The 16,569-nt window shown below is 40.4% G+C and overlaps 2 protein-coding genes across 8 annotated transcripts in view; one reads left to right on the top strand and one right to left on the bottom strand.

Annotated features, from left to right (window-relative positions):
- The first annotated feature begins 4,504 nt into the window (after positions 1–4,504).
- Positions 4,505–16,569, top strand: part of snx25 (sorting nexin 25) — a 30,229-nt gene continuing 18,164 nt past the window's right edge. For 2 of the 7 annotated variants that reach the window (XR_008572916.1, XM_054792333.1), the window contains exons 1-2: positions 12,576–13,685; positions 15,789–15,873. Coding sequence is in view for 6 of the 7 variants with exons in the window: in XM_054792333.1 (XP_054648308.1) it covers positions 13,335–13,685; positions 15,789–15,873 (436 nt within the window). In the remaining variant the exon portion in view is untranslated. Of the gene's footprint in view, positions 4,638–5,181; positions 5,351–6,878; positions 6,975–12,575; positions 13,686–15,788; positions 15,874–16,569 lie in introns of those variants that run through there. The other 5 variants (XM_054792338.1, XM_054792339.1, XM_054792337.1 and 2 more) reach the window with 5 other exon arrangements.
- LOC129190032 (uncharacterized) lies at positions 10,808–13,286 on the bottom strand. Its single transcript, XM_054792340.1, has 2 exons — positions 13,035–13,286; positions 10,808–11,594 (listed from the first exon to the last, which is right to left on the bottom strand). The coding sequence occupies exons 1-2, from the start codon at positions 13,107–13,109 to the stop codon at positions 11,001–11,003; spliced, it is 669 nt and encodes a 222-aa protein (XP_054648315.1). The 5' UTR covers positions 13,110–13,286; the 3' UTR covers positions 10,808–11,000.

The raw sequence follows: 16,569 nt of genomic DNA on the forward strand, positions 1-16,569 counted from the left end.
AATGTATAATTAAACCATGTGATCGGTCAATTTCAGTCCTGGATGATCATTATCGGGGTGATTCAATAATAATGTAAATTACATGTGTTTTCAAAAAGCAATTTCAAACAAATGGTAGCAAAATACTGCAAGTTCATGAACTCTGCATATAAATTTACACTGAGGGTTGACTCATTTTGTGTATTACTGTATTTATTAGATTACTTTGCAAAATTATAGGGCAGTAAATGTTAAAAAAAAAAACGATCCAGCAGCATAATAATGGTTAGCATTCAGTTGAGATTGTGGTGACTATATTATAAAACTATTTCATCTCAGTTATTAATTCACTCTTCACTCATAGGAGTAAAATAAATATATACCCGACAAAAAGTACATTTCATGTAATGTTTATAATATGCCTAGGATATTAAAGGTTTTGGCATTAAAGTTTTTAAAAAAATGAGCAAACCAATGGCATAGGACTGAAAGAGCAGAGGAGGTTTTTTTTTAGTAGCGTGACTTATTTTTTTCTCAATCATCTGGCTGACTAAACCATACAGGCGGTCCTTTATTTATTAATACTGTACAAAAAGATGAAGAGAACTAGTTAATTTGAACTACAGTAGTTAACTGGAGTTAACTTTTTGCCCTTCATGATGTGTCCCATCCTTCTGATGCAGTGCGTCCAAGAAAAAGGAAAGTGACAAGTAAAGGGAAATTAGACATTGTAAAATTGTCTGAAAGTGGAGAAATGCTGACAAAAACTGACCTCGTGCCTGGTCCAAGCCATTGGACCAAACATCATTAAGGGTTTAAGATCCCTTGCAACAGGGATTCCAGGGATAAAACTAAGGATTTTTTATCTCTTTGTTATTACTGTTTTGTTTAATTATTGCATTCAATCGGCCGAACAGTGGCCTGGTGGTTAGCATGTTGGCCACACAGTCAGGATATCGGGAAGATCTGGGTTGCGGGTATGCTGGAGCCTATCCCAGCCGACTTTGAGCGAGCACACACCATGGACTGCTCGCACAGAACATGCAATCTCCATGGAGTTTGCATGTTCTGTGTGTGGGTTTTCTCCGGGTGGTCCGGTTTCCTCCCACATTCCAAGAACACGCATGTTAGGTTAATTGGTGACTCTAAATTGTCCATATTTATGAATGTGAGTGTGAATGGTTGTTTTGTCAATATGTGCCCTGCGATTGACTGATGACCAGTCCAGGGTGTACTCTCCGCCGAAGTCGGCTGGGATAGGCTCCAGCATACCCGCAACCCTAGTGAGGATAAGCGACGACATAGAAGATGGATAGACAGCATTAAATCTTTTTATTAGATTAGATTAGATTAAATTTTACTTTATTTATCCCGCATTGGGGAAATTTGCATGTTACAGCAGCAGAAAAATAGCAAAAAGCACAATACACTGTATTACTGTATTTTATATGTCCTTTATGTGTTATATACATACTGTATTACAACTGGAAATGTTTTAACAGAATACCAGCCATTCAAAGCAATGCTAATTACTATCAGTTTGATCATTTGATAGCTAACACACATGCTGTTACATAATCCTGCCGAGTATTTAAGATGATCACGCTATGCATAAACGTTACTCCACCATCCATTGCATTGGTCAAACTGATCAGTCAATGCCGCTTAAAGTGTCTGCATCCATGCTTGCAGCCCTTGCAGTATGAATTTCTCCATACGGGGTAAAACATGCCTGAGGCTTTCATCTGCTGTGCTACATGCAGGTGGATGTAAACATGCAGAGTTGTATAGAGAGATAAGAGCTGCCCTTTGAGGTTTTATCACTCACACACAGCATAGAGGAGCTTACTGTTGGGCCACAAGTTAGCATCTCTGGAAGGCCTTGAATTAATCTGAAGCCCACATAACCATCAAAAAGATCATTAAAATGGGTACTCCAGATTTGGAAGTATAACAAACCCACATTTTGTGCTTTCATAAAGCTTGAAAATAGAATGCACGATCTTACAACACGGGTCATATAAACCTGATGACTTAAAAATCAATTGAAAGCTTTTTCTAACGCTCTTCCAGTTCTAAAATACTAAATGAATTATGTATGGAATTTCTCTTAATGCTCTATTTCTTTCACGCATACATGCACCCTTCCGTTTTTCCATTATAGGCTGCTGCTGTACTGTCAGTCCTTGCAGCACAGCGTAAGCATTGTCTATAAAAAAAGGTCTGACACAACCCAGACTCTCTTAAAGCGCCTCAAAAATCCTCATCATTTCCTTGTACAATTGAGTTTTATATGCTGCTTTCTTTGCCTGTGTGCATGTCAGTGTGTGTGGTACAGCAGCGCACATGATTTATGTACTTGTCAGGATTGGACCGAGATTTAGCACTTCAAAAACCTCTTAACTGAAGATTGACAACGTTTCTGTCCAGACCCCCATGTTTTATTTTTACAGTTTCTTGCGAAGTGGTATTTGGGCTCTGGTTACCTTTTGTAATGGGTTTGACCATGACGATACAAGCCAGAAAAGGCAAAGAGTCACTGCGGAGAGCACTCAACACACACACACCACACACACATATTACAACATTTACAGTGTTGCCTGATGTGTCTTCAACTTGAGGTGTGTCTGCTTTGTTTTGATTCCCTCTGCATTGCTGTTGGTATCTTTCCAGCAAAAGTTCAAAAGTGAAATGGTTGCAAAAACACATAACAGACATGTCTTCAGGCCTGCGGTTGGGCTTTCCCCAGTGTGTTCTAATTACAAGTGTATCAGGATCTTTTCATGGCATGAGATGGCAACAGCGAGGTGCATTAAAGACTTGTTCCGTAATTAGCTGTGGGATCATGTTGTAAATCTCCTCTTCTGCTGAAAAGCAGTGAGGCCTGGAGGAAGAGTTGTTTTATCAGCTGTCTTACATCCTCTCGCAGCCCAGTAACACATAAAAACTGACAATAACGGGCTGATAAACATTTTGAACTGTTGCAAACCATATTTAAAGCGGCCCTATCCTGCTCATTTCAAGGGCTTGTAAAATGATATTGGACTCCAGTGGGGCGCAGTAGTATGTTTATTTGAATAAAATACTCCATAAATCTCAAGTTGTGCACAGGGTAAATTGACATTCTTCTCCTCCTGGCCAACACACTTAGCCTCCTCCCTGACCATATCTTCTTTGTTACTCTGTTGCGATTGGTCAGGGGCAGCCACTACTCAGAGCTGCATGGAGACATGCCCCTATCAAGGGGGTTACGTGCTAATGGTTAGCAAACAGTAAAAAAGATTTGGATATGTCACAGACAGGCAGACTGAATCTAGTAACGTTTAACGTCTTTATTATTAAAATTGCTAAAAAAAACACACATCAATATAAAGCCTGCCGTGCTTAAATCCAATGCTTTATTTCCTAGTATCGAATCAATCAATTGATTACCTTTTAAAAGATGCTAGATCGATACAGTATATGTCGTCCGGAATGGAAACTTGCTGAACACAGATCGATGTAGTTGGATCATAAATCGATGCATCGATGTAGTGGATGAATCGATACACCCCTAATAATTGCACATAACACCAATAAAAAAAAAATGGATGTTGTATCTAAGTAGTTATAGTGGTTCCACACCCATACAGAGAGCACTGGTGGCGGTACCAGTAATAACTAGTGAGTAATCCCAGACAATCAGGAGTATGGTGTTATTTATGCCATTGTGCCATCAGACAATCTGCTTCTCCACATCAGAGCCTTCTAAGGCAAACAAACAGTGCAGCATACGGTACTGGATAACCCTGCATTTACTTTGCAACCTAGTATCAAAATGGTGAGGTATTAGGCTTCAGTTACATTGCCAACCTTGCATGAATCGCCCTGCATGCTGCACCTTGTACATGTGATTCATTGGTTCAATGTTCTGTCAAGAGACTGTATGCATGGCTGCAGCCAGCCTCATGTCAGACGTGATGGGGCTCTCAGATAGAGAACTTCATGCCTGCTAGCGGAACTAGGTTTGAACAGAATTCCCGGTTACCAGTCATGGAAGGCAGTTCACTTGGTCAGTGATAGTGTAGTGGTTCCCTCGGCTGACTTTGTTGGAGCCAGTGCAAGACTGGTTCAGTCTCTCACTGTCCGTATGTGAGTGTGAATTGTCATGTGTCTATACTGTATGTGTTGTATGATTGACTGGCGAACAGATGTAGCTCACCTCTCACCTAATGTTGGGACATTGGGATAGGCTCCAGCTCCCTGCAACCCGATTCGCCTCATGCATCTCATTTTTTATATTCTTTGTTGTGAAAAGAAGTTAACCAGTGTTACATGTAAAGGTAAAAACAATAAAAAACTCTACATTAGTTGTGAAGACTATGGAAGAGGTCCTCTTTAGTCAAACATGAGTTTTCATCACACCTAGAAATCATTCTGTACTGACCCAGACCTATTATTAGATTATTTTGACAATGATGATGATGCTGTCTCCTCTGTCCTTTTGGTTTTCCCTAATCTAGATCCCCTTTGCCAGATGTATTTTGTCTTCTAAGAGCTGAGATTCAATGACTGCTGCAGCTTCCTTCAAAAAAGACAGCCAGCATGCGGAGGCCCGGAGCATGTGGGATGTTCTCAAGTGTGGCACCAGTCATGTTCTGTTTTCTGATCTCACCAAGGTAGCTATGCCTTGTTTATTTATTTTTTCATATGGGAATCCAATACATGACATCCAAGAGTTTAGCCCTTTTTTGTTTTGCATAAAAATCCCTGATGCCTTGGTGTTCGTGGAGCAAAGTGGAGACCTCTTTATATAATGACTACAAATAAATACTCCTAGAGTGCCTCTAATTTCCTTGGACTGAAGTAACACTAGCAACGATTTCCTCGAATAGAATGTGACTCTGTTAGATGGCTGAGTTTGTACTGTGCAGGATTAGCAACCCTCTGTTTAGTTTGAGGCACAGTGAGAAATTAACCATTAACTCTGACTAATTATTCAATAGCCGAATCTCTGTACAGCTATTAACTAACATCTTTACAGCTTTGTGCATGGTTAAGTAAATGTCAGCGTTAATGTTTACCGTGATCCACTTGCAATAGGTGCAGTGTGTAACAAAGAGATAGCTTTTCCTGAATCCTGTACAAAATGTTAGAAAATGTAGTTACTTGTGGTTTTGTCAGTGACCAACCAACATCAGTGGTGGCGTTTTCTGTCAACAGCTGCTGCCTGGCTCTCTCACACAGGTTCATGGACGACTTGCCGACAGAACAACTCCGAAGTCTATGCCATCAGTGAAGAGGATCCTTCCTTGCTATTGTATGTGCACCAACGTGCATGATGGCAGTGGATACTTGGACTGTGTTGCGCCACCGCACGCCTGATGAAAAGGTGTATTTCACAGTGTTACTGTTGTTAGTCCTTTTACATTTGTTTGGTGCACGGTAGTAATAGGAAATTCCTGCTGTACAGTAAATGGAAGGGGTGTTCAAACCTTTTCCCCATGGGACCGGATAGTGAAAAAACAAAGTACTTTAATATTTTTATATAATTTTTCGATTTTGCAGAAAGGCTTAAATGTTTTTTTTTACTTTTCTCTGAAAATTGGCCATTTTTTCCACAGAAAACACACCTCATTCACTCAACAGGCCACATTTTTTTAAGTGTTTATGTCTTTATGCTTCGCTGATCATTTTTTTCATCAAGCATATGACTGAAATTGAATAAATACAACCATCGCTTTTTTTTGGAAATGTTTATCTGAAATCAGACGAGAAGGCCAACGTCAAGCTAGCAGGAGGGGTGTGAGTTGGGGAGTCTTGTGTCAAAAATAGACATTTTTATGGTCATTTGAATTACTCGCGGATTTTCGCCATTTGGTCCATAAAATACTGTATAATGTATCTGTTTAAGCAGGATTAAATTTGTAAAATTTTTGTAAAAAATACTTATTTCACTTAAGATTAAAAAGTTGGTCTAACATAGAAAGTGCCTGCTAGAAAAACAATATATTACACTATATATTAAACAATATATATTTTACATTTTGGTCAAGGAGAGACAAAAGTACTAGTCCAAGTATTGACATTGACCTTCTGCTTTAACATTAGTTTCCTTACATATCTGCATTTCTCATACATGCAGAGGGAAGAATAAACTTCTGAAATATAATGATCAGTGAATTCTTTAAAGAAACGTCATTTGAGAGTGTGTACTTCACGTCCTTTATGTAGATAGAACAGTTAGGAAGTAGCTGCTGAGTGACACCTCCTCATTGTGGCTAAATGCCCTGACCTGCACGAGAAGACACCGGCAGCCCCTCAACGACCTGGAGTAGCATGTTGCTAGATCTCCATTGGTAATCAAGTGGCCTTCATCATTAGGCAAAGAGATATTTTATGGCCCACACCTTGTTAAAACAGCAAAGCAAAGTCATTACTCCATTTGTTAGGCTGTGTGTGTTGCCTGTTCGGAGGGGCCCCCGGTGAGAGAAGGAACTAGTCCCCCGGGATGCTTGAGTGGAGATCAATAGGCCCAATGTTTGAGTCATCAGCCAAGCTTGAGATGTTTGGGGATTCATCACTTTTGTTTTTGTTTATTCAAGTATCAGGTTAATCTGCTTTAGAAAAGTCTGCAAGAGGCCTGACCTCTTCCCAAAAGCTACAACCCGACCCCCCCCACCTTCTCCGCTGTTGACAGCTCAGCGTGTCCATACTGCGCGGGGAAAATCCAGCAATGTATGCTTTATCTCTTTGGATGTGTTATCTATCTGATGGCTTCAAGGACTAAAGGATTCGCTTTAGGGATGAAAAGAAGCAGATTATGTCCTTTGTTGACACTTGTAGCTGTTTGCTTTATGTGGCACTTATAAATTGATGACTTGCATTTCACAATGCTCTTTTTTTTTATCTCCGTGTAGGGAATTCTCTTTGACGAGTTCAGGCCCTTTTACCAATTTCTGGAGAATTTTATCGTTGCCAGACGTACAAGTTTGCCAACCACTACACTGGTCAAGGTAAGGTCAAACACTTTATTTGACATCTTGTTTCCGAATCTGGTGCGACAACAATATCTGCTTGTCTGGGAAGGCCACAGGAACATAAATGAAGGCTTAGAGTATACAGTGCATCCACGCACATTTGCAATTCAGTATTCACAGCTCCACAAATTTGCCAATTTTTGATCAATTATTTCTATGTTTTTCTCTGAAAATAGGGTGTTTTTCCACACAAGTTGGTAATCATTTATAAAAAATACGGGTAAAATGTACAACATACATCTACCACTGTTAGAAAGCCCACAAGTTGTACATGTTTATGTCTTTATGCTTCAATGATTTCATCAAGTATTTTGTTTGCCGGCACTTTAAGGTACCACAGTTGTGTGCTGTGAGATGCAAAAGTTGTTTGGCTCCAATTTCATGTGTTCATTGATCATTTTACATTATCATTCATTAGTGGTGAGTAGCTAAATATTCTACTTTAAAATCGTAAGTAAGTGTGTTAGGCATATTTAGCGCTTAAACCTAAGTTGTGTCTAGAGTGAACAATGGCAACTGAAGAGAGACAAGGAAGTTTCTGGAGCTGAATATAATTTAATAATTACAACAGCCACTTTTGCTAATTTTGATGCAAAATTGGAAGAGAACGCCAACGTCAAGCTAGTAGGGGTGTTGGTGGTTGGGGGGGAGCATGCAACGGAGCTACTGTATCCCTGTGTTCAGCTCTAACAATTACAGTTGTCCCTCACCACTTTGTGGTTTGAATTCCTTCTCTATCACAGTTTTTTTAAATAAATAAATGAATACATTAACACTGTTTTGTGGTTGCCGCACGATGGCAGAGTGGTTAGCATGTTGGCTACACAGTCAGGAGATCGGGAAGAACTGGGCTTGAATCTCCGCTTGGGCATCTCTGTGTGGAGTTTGCATGTTCTCCGCGTGCGTGCGTGGGTTTTCTCCGGTTACTCCGGTTTCCTCCCACATTCCAAAAACATGAATGTTAGGTTAATTGGCGACTCTAAATTGTCCATAGGTATGAATGTGAGCATGAATGATTGTTTGTCTACATGTGCCCTGCGATTTGCTGGCGACCAGTCCAGCCTATAAGCATTTTCAAGCATTTCAAAATGCGGACACGTTAATATGTAATATTTTACACTGGTCACTAGGTGTCAGTAATGTTACATTGATAAGACAATAGCCACTGCGGTAAGTACGCTGTCCAGAAAAAAAACAAGGAACGTGTCAGTCTATCTTATGTCTTATTTATGTCCAATATCTTTTATTTTCTGTTATGTTTACTATATTGAGTAATATGAGTGTACAGGTGACTACAGGGGCGTTTAATGTATAGAGGGCTCTGATAATGTTAAAACCGTAAACAGGTTTTCTGTGCTCTATGAACGTATTACATTTATAAAGAAGTAATCCGACTTCACGGAAGTAGTTATTATATTACTAAAAATTGCCTGCTTAAGTCGACGTCGACATACGTGGTCGACAAATTATGACATAAAACTTGAGACAAAGGTATCATTTCGATGATAAATTGTTCTGTTCATGTTGATATGTTCTGTAGTATTGTTTACATCATCATCATACAATACACTAATATACTCAGAAGCGTGATACGACAACCACTGTCTAGTTCCACAGCATTAAAACATGCAGTGACTTCCTGTTCAGTGCAAAGCCAGCTTCAGAATAAAAGCATGACAGTGTTAACCTGGATTCTACACCCATTTTAATTTTTTTCTTTAGATTGTTAGCCATCGGAAGAAGGATTTGCTTGTGTACAAAAACCTTATCGTCATTGTAGTCAAGACATACAACAAAATTGCCACTGCAGCGCTGGTAAAAGTATTGTAATGTCGGGGGACTGACCACAAGGCAGGATGCCACTTTAGCCTTTATTGGCGTCTACAAAACAGCTATGTCAACAGTTTATGTTGACGTCAATCAGCCAGTCCGAGTGGTGTCGACCTAAGTCACACTGTATTAAGCCATTTTTCTCCATTTACTGATGTGTCATGACATTAAGGCGGCATGACTGATATACCAACAGCCTGGATGAACACCTCCTTGGTGTTCTGATCAGAGAGACGGTGTTCCCACACACTCATGCACACACACACACACACACACACACACACACACTCACTGATGGGTGAGATACCGGCATTATCAGTTGTGGCTGCGTCGTTAGGCCTCTTGGGGCTGCTACATGTCAATCCATGAGTCAGATTTAACCCAAGGGAGACAGATATAGTATGGTGCGGTTTATTTGCTTCAGACATGCTGAACAAGTTGTATTGTTAAGCGTGTTACATTTGCACAGTTCAACATGCCTGAAAAGGAGTAGGAAGAATCAGTGCCTGTTTTTTGCTGGGTTTTTACCTCTGATTTTACCTCTGATTTGCATTAATCAGTGACTTAAAAGTACATTGCACATCAAAAGTGGAGCAAAAGGCCCTGAATAAAAAGCCCCAAATTTAAATGTCTACTTTAAATATCTCTTAGTACAAAAAAAATACATTTTTATGAGCACCACGAGAACGTATGTATAAGAATTGATCATATGTCATTAAATACACAGGACCATAATGTCTTTAGAACCTAAAGTTTGTGAGGTCCCTGAGTTTATACTGAGACTTCTAAAATGACACCACCATCTAGCGGCCTAAAGAAGAAATGGTCAAGAAAAAAAAGAAACTGGTCCCTCTGGTATTTTTTTGGGTTAGAGCCATTCTCCTCACTCAAGAATTGATCATCAGTGCTGTCAGAAAAGCAAGCTTGACCCCTCAGGCAAAGTTAATTGTTGACAATACACAATAAAAACATGTACATTTGGTTGGCAACGTCAGATCTAAATGATTAACTCCACAAACGTCCTCTCTCTAGCTTTTTTTTGTTGTTTTATTGATTACACAAGAGAATGAAACCAGTAATGACAAAGAGGAGTGTATCGGGATACAGAAAAGGAAATATAAGCAGTCGAATTGATTAAATAGCTCCAATGAAACTATCTTACAAACATACACCAACCAACAATGCATACAGCATAAAACACTACTAGATTACTAGATAGTGTTACTCTGCAAATGCCTTTCTCTTCCCTCTCCATTATGTGTTTGTCAGGGGTATCCACAGGGAGATGAGTGGTACTTTAATTTATTTTCACACTCGTATGACTGTTAGGAATGTTAAAATATTACTTAAAACATTGCCTGTATGGTTGATACAGTTTTTACAATGGCAAGCGCTTGAGTCTGGAATGAATGGATATTCAGCTATTTTATTTAATCTATCAACTTCCATATTCACCCAACGCATGACTGCATTATTATGACAATGGATTATATTTTGCTTGACTAGGTGATCTCGTTCTATCATGTCATTCCGCGTTAGTACAAAGCTTGACTCTGCAAGGCTTCAGGGTTTTTTGTTGTTTGTTATTGTTTTTTCAAATCCACATCCTGCTGTTGGCTTAGCAACCCTCTGCATAGATAAACTTTTGGACAACTTCCTCCTTCCAGTATGTAAAATCCTCGAGTAGCCCCGGGAGACAGCCGTCCTAAATACAATAACAACTAGCAATGTCAAATACACTATTACTAACAAAATAAAATATCAAAGCCAGTTAGAAACACAGATTCAACTGTAGTATAGGATTTTAAATCAATTTTACCGTGGAAACATATACAGTATAATGGCAAGGCATAAAAATATATAATGAAATATTTAGACTTTGACGATCGGTGTAATCAGGGATTTCTGTCACGTCTTGATATGTTGATGTTGTGGCACGACCCCAGGAAGCAAAGAGATGAGACCCGATTGCAGGTAAAATGTTTATTTCTTAATGATAACTGCCATGCTGTGGCAGAGATTGAACAATGAGCAGTAACATTTATAATGCTCCGACAAAGATAATGTGCACCTGAAATAAATACGCAAAGGGAAAATTAGACGCAGGTGCATGTAACTATGAATATAAAGCAAACGGCACAAAGCATAGGACAAAACAGGAAACAACAATAACTACGACCGTGTCAGGCTGGCACCGGTGGCATTGGGAGCTGACGTGGTGTAGGCTCTGGAAGCGTCGAGAACTGACGCAGTGCGAGCTACAGGGGCGTCGGAGGCTTGTGACGTCATGGCGCGGGTTAGAAGCTTGGTGTTCCGAGGTGTGGGAATCAGAGGTGAACTGACCTCCTCTTGGTGTTGCAATGGGGACAGCGTGGCTACGGAGGAGGGCAGCTGGAGCTTGGAGCTTCTAGGTGTGGGAATCAGAGGGGAACTGACCTCCTCTTGGTGTTGCGTGAGAAGCAACGGAGATACGGAGGAGGAGGACAGAGATACCGTGATGAGATCCTTCAGCACATTGTTGGACCATTCATCCACGACCATCACCGCATGTTGTAGCATGATGATGAATGCACGGCCCCATGTTGCAAGGATCTGGATATAGGATCCTGCATATGCACCGGACGTGTCACCCACTGAGAATGTTTGGGATGCTTTGGATTGGCGTATAAGACAGTATGGTGTGCTCCAGTTCCTGTCAATATCCAGCAACTTCGCACAGCCATTGAAGAGGAGTGGACCAGCATTCCATAGGCCACATTTAACAACCTGTTCAAGCGAAGGAGATGAGTTACTCTACATGAGGCAACACAAATTTAGACAGATTTCTGAACAATATTTGAGAGAAATAGGCCTTTTGTGTACATAGAAAATGTATTAGCACTTTTAGTTGATCTTATAGCAGATGGGAGCAAAAACATGCATTTTTGCTGAGTGTATACATGATGTTTATTTTAGCCTTTTTAGAAAAAAAATATTTTATAATTTTATAAAATTATGTATACATAATCTGCTATAAATCTGCTTTAAAGCCCTCCTGTGTCCAAGGACTTATTGGAGCCAAAGATAGAAGTTTTTCCTTTTTTTCAGTTATTTTGCGCTATTGAATTTACAATATTTTGCTAAAACAAATTGTATGCAATAAAAGGGAACAAGAAAGTAGTTGTATTTTTTTATATGTTACATTGTCGCATGTTGTTCTATTTGTATATTGTTCACAAATACGTTTTTAATTAAGCAAAAGCAAAACTAAAAGCAAACGCAATTTAAGGTAAAATCACAAAACCAGCCAGTAAGCTATGGAATGACACATTTAAGTAATGATTTAATGGTGTATTTATTTATTTTATGAAATAATGACACATTTAATAACACAGTTACGTATTTAATTCCAAATTGTATTTGCACATTTACAGTAAGTAATTATTTCAAGATGTATTCATTTATTTCATGCTGTCCCGTTTGAGCCTCCATAATAAGCTTGAACTTAAGTAAAACGTATCAGTGTCAGTATCGACAATACTGGCCCTGTATTTACTTTGGCTTGGTTCGATACCAACATGTGCAGTACTGTATGGTGTTGCCCACCTCCACTGGCTACAGTAGTCGTACAACCGTTTACATTTGTGCGTTAGATGTTTTTTCCTAACCACAGCCAACACTCCCAATATGGCCCGACCTCTCGGAGTGTCCCGGTAAATAAAACAAACACACCATCTGGTGCTAACACCAACGCTGATTGGCTGACACTGTTTTACGTTCAAGATAAATTGTCAGTCAGCTGGAGCGCGATGAGAAAAATAACAGCTTGTTTATAACTGACTGTGACGGTCACTTTCCTGTTGGGTCTAAACTACTTTAAAAGAAACACCTAATTGCATTCCATCGACTCGTTTTTACTGAAGGACGCTGCTTCGGAATGTAATGTTTCTACCGCCCGCTCCTTTCAAAGGATTTTGAAGTAAGCTAATGTTAGCTGGTGTTGAATAGGTTGTTAAGAAGGGAGGCTAGTTAGCTAGCGTTGCCGTATGGTGCAGTTAGCTACATGGCTAAATCCTAAACTATCGTTTGCTGAATGTGCGTGCCATGTTGGTCATAGTAGACTACAACTTGAATTAACATGGCATGTTAGCAGTCACTAAGCTACCCCTATCCATTTGTCTCCAAGGTGACACTGCTTCATCTTATTCAGCCGGGTACCTTTCTTACCTTTCTGCACTCAAGGTCAACCCCGGTGCTGTCTGGAGGACCATACAGTAGATGACGAAAGTGGCGGGACTTCATGCCTGTCGCCGCCGGGCGGGCCGATGCTAGGAGCGGTGCACACAGAGCAGTAGGTCGGTCAGGAGATGTCAGAGTGGGGATGCCGCTGCTTGGAGACAGTGTTGTAGTTGAGGGTATAGAAGAGAGTACACACTATACCTACCTCTCTAACGCTACATCCGGACAAGGGAGTCAACTGTTCTGCCCAACCAGCAGTGACACATATATGGATGGTGGGGTCGCAGCATGCCCACCCCCTCATCTACCACAACACACCAGGCTGGCAGGAGCAGCATTACGGGACATGGAGAGGGGCCCATGCTTGTCAGCTCTTCCTCTTCTCTTACCTCCTCTTTCCGGTTTGTCCCAGCTTTTCTTCTGGGTGTGGTGGCAGCATTAGTGTTCCAGCTGGCATGGGGAGGCCTGTCCCTGACCTCTTTCTTCTTGAAGCTCTTCATCTACGTGTCATTCGCCATACTGTGTTTCCTGGCCGGGAGCTTTGTTCTGCTGGTCCGCAAGAGTCCTCTCAAAGTCAGCACCTTTGACAGACACAGAAAGCGTTCTGCCCAACAGCTGGACTTCTTCAAGAAGCTCATGGTAAGGTGTTGGTACCTCCTAAACTCTTTCAACACAAAGTCACCGCACCCACTAGACACAAAATTAGGCACACCTTTACCATCCAATGGGGGTTTGGATGTCGCGATTATTTTAACATGTCTTATTATTGTGGTCCTGTGGGTTGGGCGAGACTGCTAATTTTGGCATTTTTGCTTCAAATTTTTCAAGATTTGAATGAGTTTGTGAGTTTGCCTTTAATCGTTTCAGCAAAATAAAGTCCATCCATTTTCTATACCGCTTCTCCTCGTTAGGGTCGCGGGGGCATGCTGGAGCCTATCCCAGCTGACTTCGGGCGACAGGTGGGGTACACCCTGGACTGGTCGCCAGCCAATCACAGGGCACATATAGACAAACAACCATTCACACTCACATTCATACCTATGGACAATTTAGAGTCTCCAATTAACCTAACATGCATGTTTTTGGAATGTGGGAGGAAACCGGAGTACCCGGAGAAAAACCACGCACACACGGGGAGAACATGCAAACTCCACACAGAAAGGCCCAGGGGAGAATCAAACCCACGTCTTCCCAATCTCCAGACTGTGACTGTGAACTTAATTCTTTTATATCAGATGACTGTTAATGGTAATGTTAATTTCACAGCTTTCTTTCATTCTGCCCTGTTTTCTTCTTTTCCTCCTCCCAAGTATTTTTTTTTTTTTATTCTGAGTCATCATTCCCGCCCTCCCGTCACGATCTTTCTTCCCTCTTTAATGCTATGTTCTTTCTCTCACACTCTCACTTTTGGTTCATAACAGACAAGTCACGTCACAAAACGCACACACACGTACAGTACATGCATCTTGTCTGATTCTTCCTTTAAAGAAAGGCATTCTGTCTTTGCTGTTTTTTAACAAGCAGAGCTGCAGCGGCATTTGTTCATCCTTGACTTATTAATGTCGATGCTGGAGAAACAAATGTTCCAATCATTTCTCTGGTCAACATAATGTCTGCCCTTTTTTTTTTTAATACCTGCACTATCCTACATTTGCGACTTCATGGAAAAAATAATTAGACCACCCTTGTTTTTTTCAGTTTATTGATCCATTTTAATGCCCTATACAACTAAAGGTACATTTGTTTGGACGAATATGATTGTAACAAATGTAGGTGATATCTAGCAACTTCCATGGTTTTCTTGATAATAACCAAATCACTTAAGTACTTACATGAATAGCTGTAGCATTGTACTGCCAAAAATGTAACTCTTATGAGCTATTTTTGTTGTCCTTCTTGTATTTGTCCAAACAAAGGTACCTTTAGTTGTATCAGGCATTAATGAACAAGAAACTGAAGAAACAAGGGCGGTCTAATCATTTTTTGCATGACTGTATGTTTATAATAATGGTCTCTTGTTCTAGGCGATGTGGAAGTAAGATACCATGAGGTTGGTGTGTTTTGTGTTTTTAAGTGATGCCAGCTTTAATTTTTATGCCACTCCTTAATCTTCTGAACAGTCGGATACAAGAACATCACGAGATTTCCGCAAGATGAACTTATTGAATTTCTCATGCCACAACTTTTTAGGAAGTCTATCTGGCAACTTGCCGCTTGCCCAGCAGTCATCGGCAACTGCTGCGCAGGGCAGTTTGTCGCTTTTTTCTTTAAAATGGGAGCCAGAAAGTGTTTTTCCGCGTGTCAGAATTGTTTCCCACAGGGCTGCAATCTATTTGTGGTGGTGGGTTGCACAGGGTGGGGGCTTGATGATGTCATTGTCTAATTTGCATAATTGGCCATGATACATGTGCACAAAATGTTTATGGACGCTGTGGGAGACAAAAAGTCAGTGTGGCCCTCGACCCCTGAACCTTGAACAGCCACAACAGAGTAGGCGTGGTTGCGGAAGTAGACTGCCGAATCTGAACGTTTTAGCGAAGAGGTGAAAAATGCAGCCGTGTACGCAATTAGAGATTTATGGAGTATTTTATGGAAAGAACTTATTATAGTGCCCCACTGGGACCGATATCATTTTAAAAGCCCCTGAAATGAGCAGGATAGGGCCCTTTTAAGACTTATTAGACCAACAGTTGCAACTCCATCCTACATTTCCTGCTGAATAATGTGATGCTTGTTTTTCAGACTCGGTTTGTGGCGCCAGTACAAGAATCAAGCCAGAGTCGGAGGGTGGTGATGTCACACAATGTGGACAAAGCCCTGAAGGAAGGTAACCAAGTAATGTTTTGACACTGTTATGCTACATTATAACCAGGGATGGCCTTACAGTAGAAATAGAGTAATTGATCGTCTATGATGTGGTGGATTGTTCTGGAATTGATTGTTGATTTACTATGACTTGAAGCAAATGAGGCAAAACGGACTTACGACACATGATTTATGTGACTGTACATTGATTCTTGTGGCCAGGTTTTAAACGACCTACATTGTGTTTTGGCTCCTTTACAGGCGTTTAGTTGGTATATTTACATGAAACATACTGTACATTATCATTCTATAAATATTCAACAAATGCAAGTACAGTATATACACTATTATGCTATGGGGTGTCCACATTTTTCTGCAAAGGGCTGCATACACAAAAACGGAACAATGCAGGGAACGCTCTGATATTATTCACTTATTTTGTTTATTAAACATGCATTAACCAATCCAGTCTCTGTTTTTGTATATTAAAAAAAAAAAGTATTTAATGTGCGGTTTACATCCTGCCTCACGCACTGCCACTTCCATATTACGTTTATCATTAACAGAAGCGATGCCATACTTCAGTCTGATTGGCTTCTGGCTTCCCTGTGTCCACGATACAACTGTTCTCGTAAACGAGAAATATTGTCACGTTTAGATTTTTCCTGACACCCTCAGTATTCATTGATTCATTTTCTACTGTTGATACTGTCATGGG

This window comes from Dunckerocampus dactyliophorus, chromosome 11 (genome assembly GCF_027744805.1).
Source record: "Dunckerocampus dactyliophorus isolate RoL2022-P2 chromosome 11, RoL_Ddac_1.1, whole genome shotgun sequence".
NCBI classification, from domain to species: Eukaryota; Metazoa; Chordata; class Actinopteri; order Syngnathiformes; family Syngnathidae; genus Dunckerocampus; species Dunckerocampus dactyliophorus.

What these genes read in the sequence shown, in the direction of transcription:
- LOC129190032 (XM_054792340.1), bottom strand. Translation starts at nt 13,109, where the DNA reads ATGAAGTCCCGCCACTTTCGTCATCTACTGTATGGTCCTCCAGACAGC. An exon ending in TTGACCTTGAGTGCAGAAAG is followed by an intron (nt 11,595 to 13,034) that starts GTAAGAAAGGTA and finishes TCGCTTGAACAG; the next exon opens with GTTGTTAAATGTGGCCTATG.